This window comes from Diplotaxodon limnothrissa, linkage group LG14 (genome assembly GCF_057381915.1).
Source record: "Diplotaxodon limnothrissa isolate DT_005_m linkage group LG14, D_limnothrissa_male_GT1.1, whole genome shotgun sequence".
Lineage (NCBI taxonomy): Eukaryota > Metazoa > Chordata > Actinopteri > Cichliformes > Cichlidae > Diplotaxodon > Diplotaxodon limnothrissa.
This window is the reverse complement of record NC_140609.1, coordinates 27,380,946-27,407,727: the sequence shown is the minus strand read 5'-3', so window position 1 is coordinate 27,407,727 and position 26,782 is coordinate 27,380,946. Positions and strand designations below refer to the sequence as shown.

General features: G+C 43.3%; 3 protein-coding genes across 3 annotated transcripts; 2 read left to right on the top strand and 1 right to left on the bottom strand.

Moving 5' to 3' along the window:
- Nucleotides 1-683: 683 nt before the first annotated feature.
- LOC146619009 (extracellular calcium-sensing receptor-like) lies at nucleotides 684-5,169 on the top strand. The gene is made up of 8 exons (XM_085370695.1): nucleotides 684-712; nucleotides 1,144-1,438; nucleotides 1,531-1,820; nucleotides 2,006-2,301; nucleotides 2,575-2,780; nucleotides 2,915-3,136; nucleotides 3,282-3,405; nucleotides 4,265-5,169. Exons 1-8 carry the CDS (start codon nucleotides 684-686, stop codon nucleotides 5,167-5,169), a joined length of 2,367 nt encoding a protein of 788 aa, XP_085226821.1.
- A 9,873-nt stretch (nucleotides 5,170-15,042) lies between these two features.
- On the top strand, nucleotides 15,043-25,849 carry LOC146619007 (extracellular calcium-sensing receptor-like). The gene is made up of 13 exons (XM_085370928.1): nucleotides 15,043-15,164; nucleotides 15,318-15,486; nucleotides 15,577-15,729; nucleotides 15,817-16,017; nucleotides 16,198-16,334; nucleotides 16,392-16,434; nucleotides 16,510-16,704; nucleotides 16,807-16,937; nucleotides 17,100-17,196; nucleotides 17,319-17,442; nucleotides 23,081-23,553; nucleotides 23,633-23,713; nucleotides 25,493-25,849. The coding sequence occupies exons 1-13, from the start codon at nucleotides 15,046-15,048 to the stop codon at nucleotides 25,847-25,849; spliced, it is 2,280 nt and encodes a 759-aa protein (XP_085227054.1). The 5' UTR covers nucleotides 15,043-15,045.
- On the bottom strand, nucleotides 17,502-22,331 carry LOC146619008 (uncharacterized). Its single transcript, XM_085370929.1, has 3 exons — nucleotides 22,202-22,331; nucleotides 21,428-21,802; nucleotides 17,502-17,658 (listed from the first exon to the last, which is right to left on the bottom strand). The coding sequence occupies exons 1-3, from the start codon at nucleotides 22,329-22,331 to the stop codon at nucleotides 17,552-17,554; spliced, it is 612 nt and encodes a 203-aa protein (XP_085227055.1). The 3' UTR covers nucleotides 17,502-17,551.
- Nucleotides 25,850-26,782: the final 933 nt, after the last annotated feature.

Here is a 26,782-nt window from a genome sequence, read left to right as displayed (position 1 = left end):
TGTAATGTCATTCAACATGACAGGTTTGGTGGTGAGTAAGTGATGGTCTGACAAGGTTATCCCTTTAGGAACTCACAGAGCTCAAATATAAAAATTTGAAAACAGCCTTTCATTTCCAGTATACTGTATTATGCAAAATACTATGCTATTACTATTTTTTTTAACCTCATAGGCATTGCTCAAATTATTGAGCATTATTACCGATTATTTTTTCTCATAGGCTAATAATAAAATGTATTGCTTGTAAATTATTTTTTAACACATTTCAAGATATTGTAAAATACAGATTATAGAACATAATGACTTTCTCAAAGACTGCTGCGTAAGAGCATGTGATAATAAAGACGTAGCACTGCCTTTGAACAACTATATAAATCAGTGAAAACACACCCATAACAGATGCCTGACATCAGGCAGGGATGGAGCTGTCAGCTGTGTTTATTTGTCTGAAATTATATCTGTATTTGGTTGAGCTGAAATCAGCTCTTGCCCTAGATCTATCTCTAGATGGTCTGGATCAAATGCCTACAGAGGCTCAGGATAGATCTGTGGCTTCTTCTGTGAAATGTAAGCTGCAGGGTAGCACTCGTATCCCTGCATTCTCAATGGATGGGGACTATGTTATTGGTGGTGTTTTCTCAATCCACTACTACATGCAAACAGTAAACTATGACTACACTACCATGCCTGAGCCAGTGAGATGCAGTGGGAGGTCAGTAAGTAAAAGGATTGGTTTACAAAACATGTTTGGTTGTGCTGGAATAGTATGACCTGACCTGTATGTTGTCTAATAATTTGTAAAGAATCAATAATTTTTTAATATTAGTGATACTGATACTTTATTTTCTTCAAGAGTGAAATTACACTTTGTAAACTTTCTTATGAATTTTTAACATGAGATAAATGCCTATATTATTATCACTGTTATTATATATTAATAATATGTCATTTTGCTTTGATATCAGTTACTAATCTTGTATGGTGAATTTAAGCCTTATATTTTATCCTCAGATGATTTGCAGTTATTAGTTGTTTGTGGCCCAACTAAACATTTTCCTTACTGTCTTTTTTTCTATTGAAGCTTAAAATATCTGAAATCTATGTAGTTTAAAATCGAATATTGAGTTGATGTTCTTTTTGCAGCATTGATACCCGTGAGCTGCGCTTCTCACGAGCAATGGTTTTTGCCATTGAAGAGATTAACAACAGCACAGAGCTTCTGCCCGGGATAAGGCTTGGGTATCAGATCTATGACTCATGTTCATCAGTGCCTGTGGCAGTGCATGTGGCATTTCAGTTGTTAAATAGCTTGGACACTGTGTTTTACACAGGTGGCAACTGCTCACTATCTGGTATGGTGATGACTATTGTTGGTGAGTCTGGGTCTACACCATCCATCAGCATGTCACGCATCCTTGGGTCTTTTAATATTCCTCAAGTAAATGGCAATCTTTGTATTTCTAATAAGCATGCAAATGAGTTTTTATTGTGCCATCCTTAAAAGAGTTTTGTTTCCTTTTTTTGCTTTAGGTGAGCCATTATGCCACTTGCGCATGTTTGTCTGACAAGCAGCAGTACCCGAATTTTTTCAGAACAATCCCCAGTGATCGTTTCCAAGCTGAAGCGCTAGCCAAGCTGGTAAAGCACTTTGGCTGGACTTGGATAGGTGCTGTTCGTTCGGATTCAGATTATGGAAATAGTGGCATGGCATCTTTTCTAGAAGCAGCACAAAAAGAGGGAATCTGTGTGGAATATTCTGTATCTTTCTATCGGACTCACCCACATAGCAGGATCCAAGAAGTAGCAAGTGTTATCCGCAGGTCTCTACATGACAGGTTTTGCTTAGATTGAGATTTGCTTAAAGAAATCCATCCATCCATTGAATTAGTTCTGCTTATTGTTTTGTGTTTTATTTACTGCTGTCTATTAGATTAAGAAAGTTAAATTAATACTGGATTAACAAAAGTTACAAGAAATTTCTTAATGTATTGCATTCTTTCTTAAGGTCTACAGCAGTGGTTATTGTGGCATTTGTTGCTTCTGGTGACATGAAAATTCTGTTGGAGGAGCTTTCACGTGAGCCTTCCCCACCTCGCCAGTGGATAGGCAGTGAGTCATGGATAACTGATTCAGAATTTAGAAGGTTTAATTTCTGTGCTGGGGCCATTGGATTTGGGATTCAGAAGTCTGTAATCCCCGGTTTCAGAGATTTCCTGCTTAATTTGTCTTCCTCTCAAGTAGCTACATCCCCTATGCTTACTGAGTTCTGGGAGGAATCGTTCAACTGCAAAATGAAAAAAAGTGAGAAAATCCTTTTGATCTTTAGCAACTTTTGTTTTGCTCAAATATAAGGTTAAATATTTTTTTTATTAATTCTTTATGTTCTGATCTCTGGGGTGAGGTTTAGGCACTCAGTTAATGTAGTGATTTTGTCCCATTTTAAAAATGTGATTTGTTGTCTATTAAGGAATTTTATATTAATATGATTTGGTAAATACATGACAAATGAAAATGCATTAATGAAATTTAAAATCTTGCAGTGATGAAACAGTCCCTGTGTCGTCTATTGTTTAGGTCCTGTTGTAGACAAGAAGATATGTGATGGAACTGAAGACATACAGAATCTTCAAATCCCGTATACTGACACATCTCAGCTCAGAATTACTAACATGGTGTACAAGGCTGTGTATGCAATAGCACATGCCATCCATAATACAGTGTGTCAGAGAACCAATGGCATAGCTAAGTGTGACAAACTAAACAAGTTAGAGTCCAAACAGGTCAGCTCAAATGTTTATGCTAATATAGTTTCTTTTGTTACCCCTAATGTATTCTTCATGAAATCAAATATTAGTGTAAGGCCTAATATTTTGGCATATCTTTTCTCTGCCTTCCATTCCTTTCTAACATACAGATCTTAGCAGAGCTGAAGAAAGTAAATTTTTCCCAAAATGGTTATGATGTGTCATTTAATGCTAATGGGGATCCTGTGGCGATTTACGAGTTGGTTAACTGGCAGAAGAGTGAAACTGGAAAAACAGAGTTGGTAACAGTAGGACTTTATGATGCATCACTGCCAATTGGCCAAGAGTTCCAGATTAACCAGAGCATAACCTGGATGGAGGATGGCACCCAAGTAATGAATCAAAAGACAAGAACCACACTGCACTTTGGAGGATTAAGGATTTATATATATATATATATATATATATATATATATATATATATATATATATATATATATATATATATGTCTTTTGTTTTGGCTTTATCTCTCACAGGTGCCAGTGTCAGTGTGCAGTGCCAGTTGTCCTCCAGGAACTCGTAAAGTGCTGCAGAAAGGAAAACCCATCTGCTGCTATGACTGTATACTGTGTCCTGAAGGAGAGACTAGTAATACAACAGGTAAAATAAAATGATTTTACATATATTCAAAATTATTTTAGTGTGCATAACAGTAGCAGCGGGAATGAAGATCAGCACCTCCAAATCTGAGGCCATGGTTGTCAGCCGGAAAAGGGTGGAGTGCCCACTCGGGGATGAGTTCCTGCCCCAAGTGGAGGAGTTCAAGTATCTCGGAGTCTTGTTTGCGAGTGTTCGGGGGAAGGGAGCCGGAGATCGACAGACGGATTGGTGTTGCGGCCGCAGTCATGCGGACACTGCACCGGTCCGTCGTGGTGAAGCGTAAAGCGTGCTGAGCTTAAAAGCGAAGCTCTCAATTTACCGGTCGATCTACGTCCCTACCCTCACCTATGGCCACGAGCTGTGGGTAGTGACCGGAAGAACGAGATCGCGGACAAAAGCGGCAGAAATGAGCTTCCTCCGAAGGGTGGCTGGACCCACCCTTAGAGATGGGGTGAGAAGTTCAGCCATCCGGGATGGCCTCAGAGTAGAGCCGCTGCTCCTCCACATTGAAAAGAGAGTTGAGGTGGTTCGGTATCTGACAAGGATGCCTCCTGGGTGTCTCCTGGGTGAGGTGTTCCAGGCATGTCCCACCGGGAGGAGGCCCCGGGGCAAACCCAGGACACTCTGGAGAGATTATATCCCTCGTTTTGCCTGGAAATGCCTTTTTGTTCCCCCGGATAAGCTAGAGGAGATGGCTGGGGAGAGGGAGGTCTGGGTTTCTCTGCTTAGACTGCTGCCCCCGCGACCCGGGCCCGGATATAGCAGAAGAAGATGGATGGATGGATGTGCATAACAAAAAAATTAACAAATTAATTGTTGAAGCCTTCTTTATGTCTCTCTTCTTTTTCTTTACATTCAGATTCTGCTGATTGTTTACCCTGCCACAAGGAATTCTGGCCTAATGCAAAGAAAGACACTTGTATCCCTAAGCCTGTAGAGTTTCTTTCATTTGAAGACATCCTTGGAATCATCTTGGCTACACTCTCTGTTCTGGGTGCTTGTCTGGCCATTACCACTGTAGCTATATTTTTTCATCACAGGACATCTCCAATTGTCCGAGCCAACAACTCTGAGCTGAGCTTCCTGCTGCTCATCTCACTGACTCTGTGTTTCTTATGTTCATTAACTTTCATTGGAGCACCATCTGAGTGGTCCTGCATGCTGCGTCACACTGCGTTTGGCATCACCTTTGTACTCTGTATCTCCTGTGTACTTGGGAAAACTATAGTGGTTTTAATGGCTTTTAAAGCAACACTTCCAGGTAGCAATGTGATGAAATGGTTTGGTCCTCCACAACAAAGAATGACTGTTGTGTCTTTCACCTTTATTCAAGTTTTAATATGTACTATTTGGTTGGTACTTAGCCCTCCATTCCCAATTAAAAATCTAACCGCATACAAGGAGAAAATCATACTGGAATGTGCATTAGGCTCTGCTGTTGGCTTCTGGGCTGTGCTCAGTTACATAGGCCTACTTGCTGCCTTTTGCTTTGTTTTAGCTGTTTTAGCCCGCAAATTACCTGACAATTTCAATGAAGCTAAATTTATCACCATCAGCATGCTGATATTCTGTACAGTGTGGATCACCTTTATCCCAGCATATGTCAGCTCTCCTGGGAAATTCACTGTGGCTGTTGAGATTTTTGCCATTCTGTCCTCCAGCTTTGGACTAATAATGTGTATATTTGCTCCAAAATGTTTTATAATTTTGTTTAACCCCGAGAAGAACACCAAGAAATATTTAATGAACAAAAATCCAACTTAGGTTTGTAATTTTTAATATTATAACAGGAAGATCAAATATTAGACACAATGAATTATTTATAACTTTACCTTATTACTTACTCATTTATTTCTCAGTTTTTGAATCTATGCCTATACATATACAGGGTGGTGAAAAAATATTTCTCCCTTTCCCAATTCATAGTTTTTTCACATTTGTCACACTTAAATGTTTCAGATCATTAAATACATTTTGATATAAGATAAAGATAATCCAAATAAATGCAAAATTTAGTTTGTAAATGATTAATTAAATTTAATGAAAATCATAAACCTGTTTAATGTCATGTCAAGCATCTTATTCAAATTTATATCAAGACTTTGACTAGGCCACTCAAATTCTTTAGATATGTTTTGCTTTTGTTTGGTTTTTTGAGTCACTCGGGGGTAGACTTGGTGTTGTGTTCATGATCATTGTTCTTTGGTATAGCCTAAGTGAGCTTTTGGGCTTTAGGTCATAAACTCGTGGCCAGACATTCTACCGATTTTCTGGTAGAGAGCAGAATTCACAGTTCCATCAACTACAGTAACAATTACAGGAAATTGTCCTGGTCCTGAAGCATAAAGCAGCCCCAGATGATATTAAGACATAACTTTTTTCCATTAATAAATAAAATCATTATTGAAAAACTGCATTTTGTTTTTCCTAAATATTTTCATCTAATATTAAAGTTTTGTATTATATTTATCTATTTCTTTTCTCTCTCTCTCTCTCTCTCTCTCTCTCTATATATATATATATATATATATGACATTGGAATGACATTCGGACTGGAGAAGTGTAGTCGGATGGTAACAAAGAGAGGGAAGGTAGTCAGAACTGAGGGGATTGAACTACCAGAAGGCAACATTGCAGACATAGAGGACAGTTACAAGTACCTGGGGATCCCGCAGGCAAATGGGAACCATGAAGAGGCCGCTAGAAAGGCTGCAACCACCAAGTACCTGCAGAGGGTCAGGCAAGTCCTGAGGAGTCAGCTGAATGGTAAGAACAAGATCCGGGCCATCAACACATACGCCCTGCCCGTGATCAGGTACCCTGCTGGGGTAATAGGCTGGCCAAAGGAGGAGATAGAAGCCACTGACATAAAGACAAGAAAGCTCCTGACCATGCATGGAGGGTTTCACCCCAAGTCCAGCACCCTGAGGCTGTACGCTAAGCGGAAGGAAGGGGGCCGGGGACTGGTGAGTGTCAGCACCACAGTCCAGGATGAGACAAGGAACATCCAAGAATACATTGGGAAGATGGCCCCAACTGACCGAGTGCTCAGTGAATACCTCAGGCAGCAGAAACCCAAGAAAGAGGAGGGAGACGAGGAACCATCATGGAAGGACAGGCCCCTGCACGGTATGTACCACCGGCAGATAGAGGAGGTGGCTGATATCCAGAAATCCTACCAGTGGCTGGACAAAGCTGGACTGAAAGACAGCACAGAGGCACTAATCATGGCAGCACAAGAACAAGCTCTGAGTACAAGATCCATAGAGGCTGGGGTCTATCACACCAGGCAAGACCCCAGGTGCAGGCTGTGTAAAGATGCCCCAGAGACAATCCAGCACATAACAGCAGGGTGCAAGATGCTAGCAGGCAAGGCATACATGGAACGCCATAACCAAGTGGCCGGCATAGTGTACAGGAACATCTGTGCCGAGTATAACCTAGAAGTCCCGAGGTCAAAATGGGAGATGCCCCCAAGGGTGGTGGAGAATGACCGAGCTAAGATCCTGTGGGACTTCCAGATACAGACGGACAAAATGGTGGTGGCTAACCAACCGGACATAGTGGTGGTAGACAAACAGAAGAAGACGGCCGTAGTGATCGATGTAGCGGTTCCGAATGACAGCAATATCAGGAAGAAGGAACACGAGAAGCTGGAGAAATACCAAGGGCTCAGAGAAGAGCTCGAGAGGATGTGGAGGGTGAAGGTAACGGTGGTCCCCGTGGTAATCGGAGCACTAGGTGCGGTGACTCCCAAGCTAGGCGAGTGGCTCCAGCAGATCCCGGGAATAACATCGGTGTTTTTTATATATATATATATATATATATATATATATATATATATATATATATATATAAACACCCAGCACGCCCCTGCGGGCGGTTTATCCTTCAAGCTCGGGTCCTCTACCAGAGGCCTGGGAGCTTGAGGGTCCTGCGCAGTATCTTAGCTGTTCCCAGGACTGCGCTCTTCTGGACAGAGAACTCCGATGTTGTTCCCAGGATCTGCTGGAGCCACTCGCCTAGCTTGGGAGTCACCGCACCTAGTGCTCCGATTACCACAGCGACCACTGTTACCTTCACCCTCCACATCCTCTCGAGCTCTTCTCTGAGCCCTTGGTATTTCTCCAGCTTCTCGTGTTCCTTCTTCCTGATATTGCTGTCATTCGGAACCGCTACATCGATCACTACGGCCGTCTTCTTCTGCTTGTCTACCACCACTATGTCCGGTTGGTTAGCCACCACCATTTTGTCCGTCTGTATCTGGAAGTCCCACAGGATCTTAGCTCGGTCATTCTCCACCACCCTTGGGGGCATCTCCCGTTTTGACCTTGGGACTTCCAGGTTATACTCGGCACAGATGTTCCTGTACACTATGCCGGCCACTTGGTTATGGCGTTCCATGTATGCCTTGCCTGCTAGCATCTTGCACCCTGCTGTTATGTGCTGGATTGTCTCTGGGGCATCTTTACACAGCCTGCACCTGGGGTCTTGCCTGGTGTGATAGACCCCAGCCTCTATGGATCTTGTACTCAGAGCTTGTTCTTGTGCTGCCATGATTAGTGCCTCTGTGCTGTCTTTCAGTCCAGCTTTGTCCAGCCACTGGTAGGATTTCTGGATATCAGCCACCTCCTCTATCTGCCAGTGGTACATACCGTGCAGGGCCCTGTCCTTCCATGATGGTTCCTCGTCTCCCTCCTCTTTCTTGGGTTTCTGCTGCCTGAGGTATTCACTGAGCACTCAGTCAGTTGGGGCCATCTTCCCAATGTATTCTTGGATGTTCGTTGTCTCATCCTGGACTGTGGTGCTGACACTCACCAGTCCCCGGCCCCCTTCCTTCCACTTAGCGTACAGCCTCAGGGTGCTGGACTTGGGGTGAAACCCTCCATGCATGGTAAGGAGCTTTCTTGTCTTTATGTCAGTGGCTTTTATCTCCTCCTTTGGCCAGCCTGTTACCCCAGCAGGGTACCTGATCACGGGCAGGGCGTAGGTGTTGATGGCCCGGATATTGTTCTTACCGTTCAGCTGACTCCTCAGGACTTGCCTGACCCTCTGCAGGTACTTGGTGGTTGCAGCCTTTCTAGCGGCCTCTTCATGGTTCCCATTTGCCTGCGGGATCCCCAGGTACTTGTAACTGTATATATATATATATATATATATATATATATATATATATATATAAACCAAAAAAAAAATCAAAGAGTAGACATCTGTCTGATCTGTTACTCGAATGTAGTGGCAGACATCCTATACAGCCATGTTTAGATATAAGATTCCTGTTAAATGCTACCATTCACATCAATGAATATTTTCTATTTGGAATGTGATATCATCAGAGAATGTGGGTAAAACAGAAGTTACCTCGGCTTGGTTTACTTTTACTACATGGCCACTCTTACCTGTTTCTTCTTGCTTTCTCTCCTTTTGCTGTCTTCATCCTCTCTCTCTACTTCTCTCCCTATCTATCCTCTTCTTTCAATGTTTCTGCTGACACCAAAAGGTAAATGTAAGAGTGAAACAGAATTTACAGCCCGATAAGTGACTGGTTTACATCACCTTATAATGAAATTCTAATTGAATATGGGCTGTTGCTGCCCATTGAATTTTGCAGTTTTCACTTGTCTTTGCTAATGTTTCAGGTAAAGTTTGTTTTAACCCTCTTGAGGCAGGCGTTGCCGATTTGCAACAGTTAAAAATTAACAACCTGATTACCCCACATACATATTTTATGAGTTTTTTTCAGAAGTACCACTGCAGGACTTGGTTGTGCATTAGCAACAAAAAGTTTAATTTGAGCCTGAGAGGGTTAATGAGCTTCATGACCACTTCACATGAAAGGGTGTAGTAATGTAGCAATACTGAAAAAATTCTAATATTAGAAAAATATGAAAAGGATGCACAAAATACAGAAAGAAAGTAACACAGCTGTTCCAAATAAGTCCAAAGTGCGAATTCACTGTTTTCTAATTTAGTATTAACAGCACTAAATGAATGTTCTTCGACCCGTAAGACTGGAAAAAAGTTTCTATTTAAAAAATGAATATTGAAAAGGGATGATCTGATATCCTCGTGTTGGTGTTGTTCCCAGACCATCATGAAAATGTTGTTCCAGGTTCAACATTGCAAGTGACCAATCACATTGTTGTGACGTAATTCTTTTGCGCGCCAAGCCATTCGTGCATTTATGAAATTCCAATGTTGCAAGGACAATATCAATTCTGCTTACTGTTTATTAAAGGGTTACGGTTAGGGTTAGGGTTAGGGTCAGGGCCCGTTGATCGGCGGACAGAGGCGGTTTCACGCAGCTTTAGTACAGTTTTTTGTTTTACGCCGGTTTTTCCCGAAGTCGCAAAAGTATGACGTCACAACATTCTGATTGGTCACTTGCAATGTTGATCCTGGAACAACATTTAGTATGATGATCTGGGAACAACACCAACACGAGGATATCAGATCAACCATTGAAAAGACAGTTTTATTATTACAGCCACTGCCTTTAACATTCTGAGATTAATTAAAAAATAAATACAAAAACTGATTTCAAAATGTGTTTACATGCAAATTGAATTTAAAATCAGCAACTGCAAAGGGATGCTCTGTTTTAGGCTCATATATTAAGAATTAAGACTTTATATATATGGATTAAGATAACAATAAAATTGTTGTAAATTGTTCCTGTCATGGTCCTGGGCCGTGTTGGCCCAGTATTCTTAGTTCTCTTGTATTTTTGTATTCAGTTCTCTGTTTAGGTTCTGTTTCCTGAGTTGCCCTGTTATGTTGTTCCCTGTGTGCTTTCCCTTTGTGACTCTCACCCCCTGTGTGCCCCTCTATGTATTCATGAGCCCTTGTCCCCTTTCGTGTTTTATTCCATGTTTTCCCCAGCCTGTTATGTCTGTTCTCCCCGTGCTCTCTCCTCCTGTCTGAACCTCTGTGTACTTCCTGTTTGACTCTGCCCGTCTCCCGTCAGTGTTATGTTCACCCCGCCCTGTCTCGTTATGGTTATCTGTGTCAGCTGTGTTCCCCGTGTGTTCCCACTTTCCTCGTTAACCCTCTGTGTATTTCTGTCTGCGTCTCCCTCTGTTCGGCGTCGCGTTCTCCCTCATAGCTGCGTGGATTTCCCTGTGTCTCTCTGCAAGTGTTAGTTATGATCTGCCTTCCAGCATTAAAGCTGTGATTTTGAGTTTATCCCCTGAGTCCGTGAGTTTGCATTTTGGGTCCTCATCCTGCTTGCCACACAGCGATCCATGACAGTTCCCAGCCAATAGAAGAAAAAGCAAGTGATAAAGCTGCTTCTAAATGCAAAGACATTAAACACTACTGGAAAATCTCTCAGACTGTCATTAGAGAGCGGTCTGAGGGACCTTCAAGGTTTGTGATTCTATTTTTCAGAGAACTGGTTTGTCAGTAAGTAGAGTTGATCTCTAATCTGGATCACATTTGCAGCATGAGTTACCATGGTCATGTACCCTGGTAATAAGTAAACCACCTTCCACCAAGGTTCACCCTGAAGTTACCTGAATAAGACAAAATTCTGTAGCACAGGCCTCAGCTCTTTCTTACTAACAATGCTGCAATCATGGCTGGGACCAATGTGGTTTTTTTTTCTTTTCACGAATGTTCAGGAAATAATTACTAACTGTTAGTTAGTCTCTGCTTAACAACAGAGTTTTCCCTTTCCCCAAACCCCCCTGGACACCAAGCCCAATTCTTATTGTTAGTAATAAAGCATTCAATCTATCTGATTCATTCTCTGGAATCTGTTTGCTGCTTTTGGGTTCTCTCAATAACCGTTACCCTTAGGTCATCTTATATTTGACTCAATTCTCTCAATTTGTTGCCCAAACACTGACACTTGTGAATGGAATCTGACAATTTCACTACTCAAAGAAACATTAACAAATACCGTCATTTAAGATATTATACATCTATACAACAACTCAAAGCTATTGCATGGCATGTATAAATTATGTAGACAGTGAAATGGTCTACATCAGTTTTCCATATTTCCATATTTGGCCATCACTGAATGTTTTAACTCAGGGCGAGCCAACACCTCCTCAACTCACCCACAGGCCAACCTTATGTGATTTAGATGCAAGCAGGGGCGACTTTAGCCCATTTTTGGGGGTGCTTCAGCCCATTAACCTTATAACTCCTGTTGTGTGTGTGTGTGTGTGTGTGTGTGTGTGTGTGTGTGTTTGTGTACAGAGAGACAGCCAGGTTCATAATGGATATAAGGAAGTTTTTTCAAAAAAAGGAGCCACATTCAGGTAAAAGTGTAAAATCAGTGTTTCAATGTTTATATCTTTTATTAGATGTTCGTGTGGTTTGGTTATTTGCCTTTTGGTTGAAAGTAGACTGAGAGAGGACTTTTTGTTAGTGATCTTAATAGTATTTTTTTCATATTAATGTAATTTTTCATCTAATTGAATCTATTTGTGTATGATTGTCAGTCCAAAGAGGGAGAGAGGAAAGAGGGGAACGTGAGGAGAAAGGGCAAGATCAGGAAAAACCAGGTAAGAAAACAGACAGGGAATAGTGACAGGCAAAACAGAAATTGTTAAACTGACAAAGAGAAAAAAAATGATTTTACTCACACAATCTGGAGGTTGTGTCCTCCCTATATTAAAGCTGCTATACAGAATCTGCTAAACAAACTGGGTTGAAACATTTTTGACCCTTTTTAACATAACATTCCAACATAACATTATAATTGATTGGGGAGATTAAAATTAATGATATATTTTTATGTGGTTCAGCCACAACTCTACTAAAACCTCAGCCAGTTTTAGGTAGGCCAACTTTTGGACTGTCCAGTTGTCTGTATGACTGACACAGTACGTAGATCACATTTGCACACTATCAGAAAGTGCCAAACGGTGCCCTGGTGGAGTGAGGAGCTGTAAAGAGAAGCAGAGTGCTCTGTTTATATTCTAAAAATGTTTTAAGCTTGTTTCAAAGATTCTGTACAGCAGCTTTAAATGTTTTCCAAAAGCACACATACACTTATCAGTGTTTCTCAAACTTTTTACAGTGTGTACCACCTGATAAAAAATGTCAAGCTCTCCTAAGTACCACTATGAAAAAATGAAAATCATAAATCTTACAACGCAAAATTAGTATTATTAAATTAGTAAAACTAGTATCTGCAGTAAAGATTTTTTTCATGCATGGTATACATTCTACCACAGGCAAAGTTGCCTCCATTTTTATATATATTTTTTAAATATTTTGTAATAATTTATTTGTAATAATTTATTCTGTTTTGGAAGTGTTTTTTTGTGCATCTGTATTATATTATACATACACATTAAAATTGAATCTCTGTCCAAAAATCCACTCAGTTTACTTTTGACTCACTATGAGCATCATTCATAATTTTCCCCCAGTAATTAAGGAACTATATGTATTTTCTTTTCTTATTCCAATCCATTCTTCTTTTGCAGCATTTAAATAACCTTTATCAGATTTGATGGTTTTGTTACAGACTTTTCAAAAAAGTGTTTTGCATTTCTTTCACAAATGTGGGGATTAAATTGCGTTAAAATGCACAAAACAGTGATGTCATGTTTTGAGACGAGGACCCAGGCACAGAGAGACTTGATGAATTTAAGAATCTTATGATTTAATAAAGAAATTTGCAGACTTGCACAGAGATGGTAAAATTATGATGACTGATAACGGAGACGAAGACAACAGACGACGAGGACAGGGAGGATGCAGGGACTGACAGAGACAAGGAAGAAGTCTCATTGTGACGAGTAAAGTGTATCTTGGCCGGCTGGGCAGCTCTCTGGGTGCTCAGCACCCCCAAAGCTCTGATCCTAGAATCGCCCCTGAATGCAAGGTGTTGTCAAACCTTTGAGCCAAATTTCTCCTATGCAAAACATGCAGCAGTCTGTGCCAGGCTTACTTTAAGACTGTTGGTTCCTGTCGAGCCTACACAGTACTGGTCAGTGCTGTACCAAAGCTTTAAATGCTAGAAAGAAAAAAATAAAACTCTATGCATGGGTAGCATTTAGGCATTAATAATTGATATTTTACTATGACATGACACATGAGTTTTCTGACAAATATATAATAATGAAGGATTTAACATTTTGTGAGCAGAGGCCTGTGCTGCAAATAGAAATTAAACATACCCAGTGCATGAACTAGTGAGGCTATACTGTAGGACAAATACGTACTATAGGGAAAATATGAAATGATTATCTATACAGCAGAGCACTACATTTAAATATTAATGCTTATAGAACAACAACATTGTTTTGTGTGGTTTTTAGCACCAGACACAGGAGAATAATAATATATCAGAGGAAATGAAAAAATATTATTCTTTTCTGTGTTTTGTAATGAAAAGTGTGTGACTCTAGGAAAACAGCTTAACAAACTTGAATTTAAAGCAGTGGTTCAACTTAAGAAATTAACGATTTGTTCAAGCAGTGTTATCCTCTCTCCTGTTGCACTTTGCTGTGATTGGGTGATCTAATGATGACTCATAAGAAACAATAAAATGACACAAGCACCAGATATATTAAAACACTTCACTGTGGTGTCATACACTATGCTAGAGGACCACTGGTTTAAGCACAAAGTTTTTATGAGTTTACCGTGAATAATGCATTCAACTCTTGTTGGTTATTTTCTTTGGGTGTTTTTTAATGTCTTCTTTAATACGATTTGTATTGTCTTCGTTGATGTTAACACTTCTAAGTCACTAAGTGTGGAGGGAGGTGTTGTGGAAAAAGAAGAAGCTGCGATGACAGAGCCAATGCATGGTTTAAAGATCAGGGGAACGAGAAGTGTTGATTCTAGTTTATCTCAGTGTGTAAAACTGGGAGGCAGTGAGCTCCCAGCCTTGCACTCTGATGGGGATGTTGTGATTGGAGGGTTTTTCCCTCTGCATTATGTTGTCACTGAGCCACAGCACAGCTACAACAGTAAACCTCAAATTACATCATGCAGCAGGTGAGTGTAGTATAGTGCTTTTTTTTTCTTCTTCCTTGTAACACAAAGTCAAAAAAGCATAAGCTTTGACCATATTGCCATGTTTCTATAAGACTGTTTAAATGATATTATTTTATTAAATGAATAAATATGTTATGAAGTTTTTCTTATCTACAGCTTTTATCAAAGAGCCTTTCGCTGGATGATGACTACAGGTCTATACAGGCCAGAACATCCAGACTGGCCAACAGCCTGTATCCACAGGCTGTGAGGCTCCTGAACTCTCTGCCCCCCTCTCACGGACAATAACCATATCCAACTTCTTAATAGCAATGAACTGGTCTGCATTGGTGCATCATATCTTTATTCTCTTCCCCCTCCTGCCCCCCCCCCCCCTCTTTCTTAAATAGATAACTATCATATCTGATATCATATCTCACAGTACAATAATATTGAATGGGTTGCATTGTTGTATTTTGTCATGTTTCTCAGGTCTTTGTCTGAATTTCTACGAACATTATTGCTAAGGATTGTCTTATTGCATTGGAGTCACACTGGGTTAAATATGTACACTTGGGTTTTAAGGGGTATTTATTATTTTCTTCTTTTTTTTGGGTTGTATGGAAGCCCCAAACGCAATTTCATTGTTCTTGACAATGACAATAAATAAATAAATACTAAATACTAAATACTATGGTGTTTGCAGTGGAGGAAATTAACCATAATTCAAGTCTGTTACCAGGTGTTAAACTAGGCTACCATATCATAGACTGCTGTGACCATATCCCCACCAGCCTTCAGGCTCTTTTTTCGTTACTCAGACACTCTAAAACTGTCGACAGTAAAGTTGAAAGATCAGAAGATACTGAATACAATGGTATCAACGGGGAAGGGTTAAAGACTGTAAGACTAACTACAAAAGAAATAATGACCTCATTGAAAAATAGAAATGAAATTTCAAATAGTGTTAAAAACACTGGATATTACCTAAATGAAAATACAAGAGAAGAAATAAAGACGAAAGAGTCTTCCACATGTCTGTATTATTCTCTGGTTCCTGCTGTGATTGGTCTTGCACCCTCTTCGTCTACAAGAGCTGTCGCTCACACACTTGGCCCTTTCAACATACCACTGGTAATATACTATACAACTTTATTTAATAGTGTTGTGTATTTGATTTGTGTTTTAGCTCAATAATACAGAAAGAAATCACTTTCTCTCTAGGTGAGTTATTTTTCCACCTGTACCTGTCTTACTGATAAGCATTTGTACCCATCATTCTTAAGAACTGTGCCAAGTGATCTCTTTCAAGTTAGAGGTCTCGTAAAGCTTGTCACATTTTTAGGCTGGTTCTGGGTGGGCACAATAGGAACTATGGTGAGATAAAAACTTTTTTAAATGCTACAATAAGACAGCTTTAGACAGCAACATGGTTTATAAATGCTTTCTGTATATACATTTCAGGATGACTACAGCCTTTATGGCATCCAGGCATTCTCTAATCAGTTTGGAAGGCAAGGTGGATGTGTGGCATTTCATCTCACCATCCCGACATCGCCCACAATGGCTGAAATACAAGAAATGACAGATACGCTGGAGAGTTCAACTGCTCGGGTTGTGGTGTTGTTTGCTACAGAAGGGAAGCTCCTAAATCTGTTCTCAGAAGTAAGTAGTGATATATAGTGTCATTATGCTCATAATTGTTTTCATGAAAATTGCTGCATTATTTTATCTATGATTTCCCAGCTAGCTCAAAGGAATGTGACAGGGATACAATGGATAGCCAGTGAAGCCTGGGTGACCTCGAGCCGACTGGCCTCACCCCAGTTTCTCCACATTCTACAGGGAACACTGGGCTTCACTTTCCCTGGAGTCAGCATCCCAGGCTTGAAAGAGTTTCTTTTGAATGTCCGACCCTCTCCCAAACCAGGAATGGAATTTTTCAATATGTTCTGGGAAGAACATTTTGGTTGTAAGCTGGAGTTTGAAAGCCAAAGAGCCAAAGACTATGAAGCAGATGATTTCAATGTTAATGATAGTTTTCGTTACAACTCAGGTTTCCAAAACAATTCTCTTTATATGGTCGGATTTAATGTGGGACAAAAAAGTTTATTTAACATGTCAGCTTATAAAGATGGTGAATATGCTTTTGAAAAGCCTGTATGCACAGGGTCAGAGGATTTGAGAAACACTGACAGCAGTTATAGTGATGTATCTCAGGTTCGAATATCCTACAATGTGTATAAAGCTGTGTATGCCGTTGCCCATGCTCTGCACACTTTTTTGAACTGCGATTCAGCAGGACCTAGCGGGGGATTGTGTGAGAAACACAGCTCATTTTCAAATGGTCAGGTAATTGAAAATATTATAAAATATTTAAATCAACATTCATGGGATTCATGTGTAGGGTTTTTTTTGCCATTCTTTTGTTTTTCTAATTCTCTTTTTTTGTAGTTTCTTCAATATCTGAAGATGGTCAATTTCACCAACCAGTTTGATGATAAAGTATACTTTGACTCCAATGGAGAGCCAGTCCCGCTTTATGACATTATTAACTGGCAGAAGGACAGCAAGGATAAAATCAGGTGGGATATAATACTTTAAAGTGCAAATGAACTGCATGTTGAAGTAATCATGAACAATAAACTATAGTTACATTTATTTTAGGATAACTGCAATTTTTGATAAAATGCTACAATACATAAATTCTTTGGCCTTTTGAAATATTTTATGCTACTTTGTGCTAGATTTATCAAAGTTGGAACATATGATGGTTCAGCACCACAGAGAGAGCAGTTGCAAATAAAAAAGAACACCATTGTATGGACAAAAGGACAGTTACAGGTAGGTCATAGTTATCCTCCACGTATTTGTTATGAAACTGTTCAAATTAACTTGATACACTATCTTAAATAGCAGAAACAACATATTGATGGCTATTTTACTTTTCTCTGTTCCTTGTTCAGGTTCCTGTATCTCAGTGTAGTGCTCCATGTCCCCCTGGCAGCAGGCAGGCCACACGCCAAGGAGAGCCCAAATGCTGCTTTGATTGTTTGCCCTGTGCAGATGGAGAGATCAGCAACCAGACTGGTAGCCCATATATGTTATTGTCACGGAAAAGAGGGACCCAGGCGCGGTTCTTGCTCACAGAAACACAGTGCGTTTATTTACAGTGAAACAGACAAGTCCAACAATCCATTCAAAAGTGCAATTTTCCAATCGTGCTCGTCCCTTGCTCCCAGTGCGTTCCGTGTAGTAACTCCCTTAGTGTGTGTGCTCCCCAACTCGCTTCTCCGCTCGCCCCTCCTGGAGGAAGAAGGAAAATCCAGCGTTAGCCACACGCTAGCCGAATAACACACTCACACTGCTCGCACAGACTATACCAGTTCGGAGTAATAATCCCACGTCGACTGTCGCCGTGAGTCCAGGTTAAATACCCCTTTCTAGCCTGGAGGAATGATTACCAACCACGGGTCAGGTAATCAGCTGCAGGTGGGCCGGCAACAGCGAAGAGGGACTCCCAATGACGACAGTCGCCAGGACACGCCTCTCCCACGGCGCGCACTTCCGTAAACAACCCCGAGGGCCAGGGAGGGAGAAGCAAACACATATACAGAAAACATAAACACAAGCAGGGTCGTCCGGAAAGGGCCGTCCAACCGTGACAGTACCCCCCCTCTAATGGGAGCCTCCGGGCGACCTGGCAAACTTGTCCGGATGCCGGCGGCGGAATTCTCTCACCATGCGATGATCGAGAATGGCAGACCGCGGCACCCAAGAACGTTCTTCCGGACCGTACCCCTCCCAATCCACCAAAAACTGAAAGCCCCTACCGCGGCGCCGGGCATCCATTATGCGAGTAATGGAATACGCCGGGGCGCCGTCGATAATCCGGGCGGGTGGCGGGGGCCCAGGGGGCGGGCACAAAGGGCTGGTCCGGACGGGCCTAACCTGAGAAACATGGAAGACGTCATGTACCTTCATAGCAGGCGGAAGGGCCAGCCGGACCGTCACCGGGTTCAGGACCTCCTGGATGGCAAAGGGGCCAAGAGACCGAGGGGCCAGTTTCTTGGACTCAGTCCGAAGAGGGATGTGCTTGCTGGAGAGCCACACCCGCTGGCCGACCTGATAATCCGGAGCAGGAGTGCGGCGGCGATCCGCCAATGCCTTGTTCCGCTCGGCCGTTCTCAGGAGTGCTGCGCGCGTGGCCCGCCAGACCCGACAACAGCGCCTAAGGTGGTGCTGGACCGAGGGAACCGCCAGCTCTCCCTCAGAGATGGAGAGGAGAGGGGGTTGATACCCCAGCGACGCCTCGAAGGGCGAGAGTCCAGTCGCTGATGACGTGCTGGCGTTGTGGGCATACTCCACCCAGGCCAACTGCTCGCTCCAGGTCGCTTGGTTCGATGATGCGACGCAACGCAACATGGCCTCCAGCTCCTGATTGGCCCTTTCGGTCTGACCATTAGTTTGGGGGTGGAACCCGGAGGACAAACTGACCTGAGCTCCCAATTCTGCACAGAACTCCTTCCAAACCCGCGAGGTGAACTGAGGGCCACGGTCGGAAACGATGTCCTGGGGTATGCCGTGGAGCCGAAACACATGCTGCGTCAGTAACTGGGCCGTCTCCAAGGCAGAAGGGAGCTTGGGCAGCGCAATGAAGTGGGCAGCCTTGGAAAAACGGTCAATAATGGTTAGAATGGAGGTGTTACCTGCAGAGGGAGGCAAGCCGGTGACGAAGTCCAGGGCGATGTGCGACCATGGGCGTTTTGGAGTGGGTAATGGTCGCAGGAGGCCAGAAGCAGGCGAGTTGGTGGTTTTGTTCCGTGCGCACACCGGGCATGCCGCAACATAGTTCTGGACATCGAGAACAAGAGAGGGCCACCAAAACAAACGTCGTAGAAAGGAGACAGTGCGATTTTTACCTGGGTGGCACGAAAACTTGGCAGTATGTACCCAGTGAATGACCTGACTACGCGCTGTGGCCGGAACATATAGTCTCCCTTTCGGGCCCGTGCCAGGGTCGGGCTCCTGTCGCTGGGCGTCCCTGACCACCTTTTCAATCTCCCATGTTAGTGCACCCACAATGCAGGTGGGGGGCAGGATGGGTTTTTCCTTCTCGTCCTCATCGGTCACGGGTGCGAACTGGCGCGACAACGCGTCTGGCTTAGTGTTCCTAGAACCGGGCCTGTAAGTAATGGAGAAGTGAAAACGAGTAAAAAATAAGGCCCACCTGGCTTGTCGGGCGTTGAGGCGCTTGGCTGCCTGGAGATACGCCAGATTTTTGTGGTCTGTCCACACCACGAAAGGCTGCTCAGTGCCCTCCAGCCAATGTCGCCATTCCTCAAGGGCCCACTTGATGGCGAGCAACTCCCGGTCGCCCACGTCGTAATTTCTCTCGGCCTGAGACAACCTGCGGGAGAAGAACGCACAGGGATGCAACTTGCCGTCGATCCGTTGGGAGAGGACCGCCCCCACGCCCGAATCGGACGCGTCCACCTCGACGACGAAAGGCCGGCCGAGGTCCGCCTGGACGAGGACCGGAGCCGAGGAAAACAGGTGCTTGAGCCGATCAAACGCTTGCTGGGCTGCGGAGGACCACTGGAAAGACAACTTAGGAGAAGTTAGGTTGGTTAGAGGAAGGGCTACCTTGCTGAAATCCCTGATAAAGCGGCGGTAGAAATTGGCGAAGCCCAGGAACCTCTGCACCTCCTTGCGGGTCTTGGGAATAGGCCATTCCACTACGGCTTTGACTTTGGCCGGGTCAGCTCGCAAACGCCCCTGTTCCACAATGAAACCCAGAAAAGAAACAGTTTCCACATGGAACTCACATTTCTCCGCTTTCACAAAAAGGCGGTTCTCCAATAGGCGCCGTAGAACCAGACGTACATGGTTGATGTGCTCAGTCTGCGACCTGGAAAAAATCAGAATGTCATCCAGATACACGAAGACAAAATGGTTAATAAAGTCCCTGAGCACATCATTAATCAGGGCCTGGAAGACCGCAGGGGCGTTAGTGAGACCGAAGGGCATCACTAAGTATTCGAAGTGCCCCAGGTGGGTGTTGAAAGCCGTCTTCCACTCGTCACCCTTGCGGATGCGAACCAGATGATAGGCACTCCGAAGATCCAGTTTGGTGAACAGGACTGCCCCCTGTAATAGTTCGAATGCCGAGGCCAGCAGGGGGAGTGGATATTTATTCCTAACAGTGATCTTGTTCAGCCCTCGAAAGTCAATGCAGGGACGCAGGCTCTTATCTTTCTTCTTTACAAAGAAGAATCCTGCTGCTAAAGGCGAAGTAGATGGGCGAATAATACCTGCGACCAGAGACTCCGTTATGTAGCATTCCATGGCCTCGCGTTCCGGTTTAGACAGACTGTAGAGCCGACTTGCTGGCAGGGGAGCGCCTGGGAGTAGGTCGATTCCACAGTCGTAAGGCCGATGTGGAGGCAAAGACAACGCCTTACTTTTGCTGAATACCTGGCCGAGGTCGTGGTAGTCGGCGGGCACCAAGGAAAGGTCGGGGGGTGAGGAGCTTTTCGCAGAGGCGGTCCCAGGATTGTCCGGGACAGCGGCAAGTAAACATTGTTCATGACACCGCGTGCTCCAGCCAGTTACACACCCTTTGGCCCAGTCGATTTGGGGGTTGTGATGTTGGAGCCAAGGAAATCCCAGTACCAGTGGGGTGTGGGGGGCTTTGAATACCAACAAACTGATTTTCTCAGAGTGATTTCCCGAAATAATGAGTGTAACCTCCTGAGTGCGATGTGTGACGGAGGCTAGATGGCCGCCATTTAAGGCTGAGACCTTCAGGACCTCTGGAAGGGGAAGTAGGGGCAGGCCTAAGATGTTGGCTAACTCCTCGTCTAGGAAATTTTGTTCAGAACCAGAGTCAATGAGTGCGCAGCAGGAGTGAGTGAGGGAGTGAGACATTAATTTAGCAGGGCAGCTGAGGTGAGGGAACACTTTTGTTGTGGCGCCCGCCAGTATCCCCACAATTACTGACGGGCCGACTCTTTTACTCGGTCTGGGCAGGAGTCAACAAAATGTCCTCTTTTTCCACAAAGAAAGCACTCACCAGTCCGTTGTTTGCGCCCCAGTCTAGAGGAGGAAAGCTTGGCTCCGCCGAGCTGCATGGGTTGCTCTTCATCCCCGTGTTGCTCCTCCTCACTTCTCCACATCAGAGTAGGAAGGTCCCTAGATGTACCCGTGCCCCCAGCAGGCCGCCGACCATCCCCGGCTCTTCTGCCGAACTCCCGCATGTGGTCGTCTAAGTTAATACACATATTGATTAGAGCAGACAAAGCTTTAGGCAGTTCCTTGGTTGCTAACTCACGCTTAATATTCTCATTAAGGCTGTTGAGGAAGGCTCCACGCAGTGCTTTCTCCTCCCAGCCCGACTCCTCCGCCAGGATCCAGAACTCCACAGAAAAGTCAGCAACACTCCTCCTACCTTGCTTCAGAGAAAACATGCGATGACCTGCAGCATCCGAGCTAGCGCCTTTATCAAACACACAGCGAAACTTGCTGAGAAAGACGTCATATGACACAGAGGGCTGGGTATTTAAAACTGCCTGAGCCCATTGAAGCGCCCGCCCAGTCATAAGTTGCACCAAATAAGCGATTTTAGCAGAATCAGAGGCAAAGGCACAAGGTTGCTGTCTAAACACAAGAGAGCATTGCGTCAAAAAACCCCGGCTCCTCCCCAACTCGCCGTCAAATTTTTCGGGTGCGGGGAGTGAGTACTCCCGCTGCCGCGGTGGAGGTGAAGGAGGAAGCGGACAGGCTGCCGCGGCTTCCAGCGAAGGGGCGGGCTGCGTTGGAGCCGTATTAGGTGAGGAAATCAACATACCTTTAAGCTCTGTCATGGCTTGCAGAAGCGCGGTTTGTTCCTTTGAAACGTGCTTCAGCATTTCCTCGTGTCGCTCCAAAACCTCCGCTTGGATAGACAGCTGGCGTGAAGCAGAATCCGCTGGGTCCATGATGGTGGGATTATTCTGTCACGGAAAAGAGGGACCCAGGCGCGGTTCTTGCTCACAGAAACACAGTGCGTTTATTTACAGTGAAACAGACAAGTCCAACAATCCATTCAAAAGTGCAATTTTCCAATCGTGCTCGTCCCTTGCTCCCAGTGCGTTCCGTGTAGTAACTCCCTTAGTGTGTGTGCTCCCCAACTCGCTTCTCCGCTCGCCCCTCCTGGAGGAAGAAGGAAAATCCAGCGTTAGCCACACGCTAGCCGAATAACACACTCACACTGCTCGCACAGACTATACCAGTTCGGAGTAATAATCCCACGTCGACTGTCGCCGTGAGTCCAGGTTAAATACCCCTTTCTAGCCTGGAGGAATGATTACCAACCACGGGTCAGGTAATCAGCTGCAGGTGGGCCGGCAACAGCGAAGAGGGACTCCCAATGACGACAGTCGCCAGGACACGCCTCTCCCACGGCGCGCACTTCCGTAAACAACCCCGAGGGCCAGGGAGGGAGAAGCAAACACATATACAGAAAACATAAACACAAGCAGGGTCGTCCGGAAAGGGCCGTCCAACCGTGACAGTTATTTATTATTATTTTTTTAAAGAAGATAAATAAATAAATTATTATGTAGTGCAATGAAGAAGGTCATTGAATTTAAAGATGGACACTTGGAGAACCATCAAGATATGTTGATATGCAAGGAAAACTTCCATAATGTTTACACACATATAGTTACGTTTTGTGTTCCCAAAGGTTCCACTGAGTGCACAAAATGTCCTGAGTACTTCTGGTCAGACAAAGAAAAAGTGAAATGTGTTGCAGGGGAAGAAGAATTCCTCTCTTTCTATGACACCATGGGAATCATCCTGGTTGCACTCACCCTGTTGGGATTCTTACTGACCACCATCATCACCATTGTGTTTCACAGTTTCCGCTTTACACCCATCGTCAAGGCCAACAATTCAGAAATAAGTTTCTTGCTTCTCCTGTCACTCAAGCTCTGTTTCCTGTGTTCTCTGGTGTTCATTGGTCAGCCATCTTGGTGGACATGTAGGCTCCGCCAGGCAGCATTTGGGATCAGCTTTGTCCTGTGTTTGTCCTGCCTCCTTGTTAAGACCATTGTGGTCCTCCTGGCTTTCCGGACTAATGTACCTGGTTCCAGGGGTCGGAAGCTGTTTGGTACATCCCAGCAGAGGATTCTGATCATCTGTGCGACAGCTCCTCAGGTAGGACGAACAGTCACTGTCATTTAAAGATCAGTTTGTGTGTTTCTGGTATTCTTCTATCATCCTATCCTCCCCTCAGATTTGTCTCTGTTCTGGCTGGGTGTTGGGAGCACCTCCCTTTCCATTCAGGAACCCAAACTACCAAGCTTTAACTGGAAAAGTGAGTATTAAATACTGAAAATATGACTTCTGTAATTTCTTTTCTTGATTTAGTTGCCATAAACCATCAGAAAAGATGAAAATGTCTTGCAAATGTATTCGGCCTCCTTGAACTTTTCCACATTTTGTCACATTACAGCCACAAACATGAATCAATTTTATTGGAATTCCACGTGAAAGACCAATACAAAGTGGTGTACACGTGAGAAGTGGAACGAAAATCATACATGATTCCAAACATTATTTACAAATAAATAACTGCAAAGTGGGGTGTGCGTAATTATTCAGCCCCCTGAGTCAATACTTTGTAGAACCACCTTTTGCTGCAATTACAGCTGCCAGTCTTTTAGGGTATGTCTCTACCAGCTTTGCACATCTAGAGACTGAAATCCTTGCCCATTCTTCTTTGCAAAACAGCTCCAGCTCAGTCAGATTAGATGGACCGTGTTTGTGAACAGCAGTTTTCAGATCTTGCCACAGATTCTCGATTGGATTTAGATCTGGACTTTGACTGGGCCATTCTAACACATGGATATGTTTTGTTTTAAACCATTCCATTGTTGCCCTGGATTTATGTTTAGGGTCGTTGTCCCGCTGGAAGGTGAACCTTCACCCCAGTCTCAAGTCTTTTGCAGACTCCAAGAGGTTTTCTTCCAAGATTGCCCTGTATTTGGCTCCATCCATCTTCCCATCAACTCTGACCAGCTTCCCTGTCCCTGCTGAAGAGAAGCATCGCCAGAGCATGATGCTGCCACCACCATATTTGACAGTGGGGATGGTGTGTTCAGAGTGATGTGCAGTGTTGGTTTTCCGCCACATATAGTGTTTTGCATTTTGGCCAAAAAGTTCCATTTTGGTTTCATCTGACCAGAGCACCTTCTTCCACATGTTTGCTGTGTCCCCCACATGGCTTTTGGCAAACTGCAAATGGGACTTCTTATGGTTTTCTGTTAACGATGGCTTTCTTCTTGCCATTCTTCCATAAAGGCCAACTTTGTGCAGTGCACGACTAATAGCTGTCCTGTGGACAGATTCCCCCACCTGAGCTGTAGATCTCTGCAGCTCGTCCAGAATCACCATGGGCCTCTTGGCTGCATTTCGGATCAGCGCTCTCCTTGTTCGGCCTGTGAGTTTAGGTGGACGGCCTTGTCTTGGTAGGTTTACAGTTGTGCCATACTCCTTCCATTTCTGAGTGATCGCTTGACCAGTGCTCCGTGGGATGTTCAAGGCTTGGGAAATCTATTTGTAGCCTAAGCCTGCTTTAAATTTCTCAGTAACTCTATCCCTGACCTGTCTTGTGTGTTCTTTGGACTTTATGGTGTTGTTGCTCCCAATATTCTCTTAGACAACCTCTGAGGCCGTCAAAGAGCAGCTGTATTTGTACTGACATTAGATTACACACAGGTGCACTCTATTTAGTCATTAGCACTCATCAGGCAATGTCTATGGGCAACTGACTGCACTCAGACCAAAGGGGGCTGAATAATCATGCACACCCGACTTTGCAGTTATTTATTTGTAAAAAAATGTTTGGAATCATGTATGATTTTCCTTCCACTTCTCACGTGTACACCACTTTGTACTGGTATTTCATGTAGAATTCCAATAAAATTCATTCATGTTTGTACCTGTAATGTGACAAAGTGTGGAAAAGTTCAAGGGGGCTGAATATTTTTGCAAGCCACTGTGTATATCTATATGTAGGGATATATATATAAAGAGAGGAATGAAAAATATTCATACAAAATCTCTCTGTATTCATACTTTTTAACATCATTAGATTGTTGTGGAGTGTAAAGAGCCATGGCCTCCTGGATTCTATCTGGTCCTCGGTTACATTGGCCTACTGGCCTTTGTCTGTCTTCTCCTGGCATTCTTTGGACGAAAGCTACCGGACACATTCAACGAAGCAAAGTTCATCTCCTTCAGCATGCTGATTTTCTGGGCTGTGTGGATTTCTTTTATTCCAGCTTATGTCAGCTCTCCTGGGAAATTTTCTGTGGCAGTGGAAATATTTGCTATATTAGCATCCAGTTTTGGATTGTTACTATGTATATTTGTCCCCAAATGTTACATTATTTTACTGCACCCTGAAAGGAATATTAAGAAAGGCATGACTGGGAAATATCCAAGATGAGCATTTTGTATTTTCAGTGTTTTTCAGAGTAATTAATAAAGTACTCACATTTGAATTTGAAGCTAAATAAAATACCATATGAGAGATGTCTTTTTTGTGTTTCTGAATAGTATTTTCCTTTTAGGCCTTTTTTAAAAGAAATATTTACAGTATGAGTACAAGTATAAAAAAGGACATGTCTAGAAATTATGAAAAATAACATGAAATAGGTTATCATAAAATAAAATGACAGTGCACTGCTGTTATTGAATATCAGTGATGGGTCAAGGATAACGCAAATATAAATATACAATTAGAGCTGAGTACTATCATAAAAAGAGGAGAGAAGACAAAGACAGCAACAACCAAGATACGTGAAACCAAATATCACAATCAAACAGGAAATGATGAAAAGAGAAATAATTAAAAACAGAGACAGGAAGACTAAAACTATATCAATTATATATATGAACACCGCACTGTATAGAAAACATCACCGCAATGAAATAGCCATAGAGTCAGCAATGGACCAGACCAGATCTGGTTCTGAGGGCCTCAGGGATTGTAAAGTTGGAAACTAAGAGACAGATTCACTGATGTTTTGCACCAATACAAACTGAGTTTTGGTGTAAAAGAAAAAAAAAGAAAAGAAGCTACTCTGGCTACTGAAAAAGAGAGCACATTGAAAAGCGGTAGGAACTCTGAGATTTTTGCAACTGACCATCTCACAAACACATTTCTGGGAGTTTCTTTCTTGAGACCTAAAATATAGGGAGGGCAATATTTACTAACGTTTGGCATATGCAATTTACTCCTAATCTTGCCAATATTTAATGTGAAATAAAGCATGCTGGAGTTTTTTTACGCTTAATACAATGGCAGCTACTGTATTTCTGCACAGAGGAAGCACTGAAAGGATTTAAGAACTTGTGCTGAGAGTGAGATTTTTCTCCC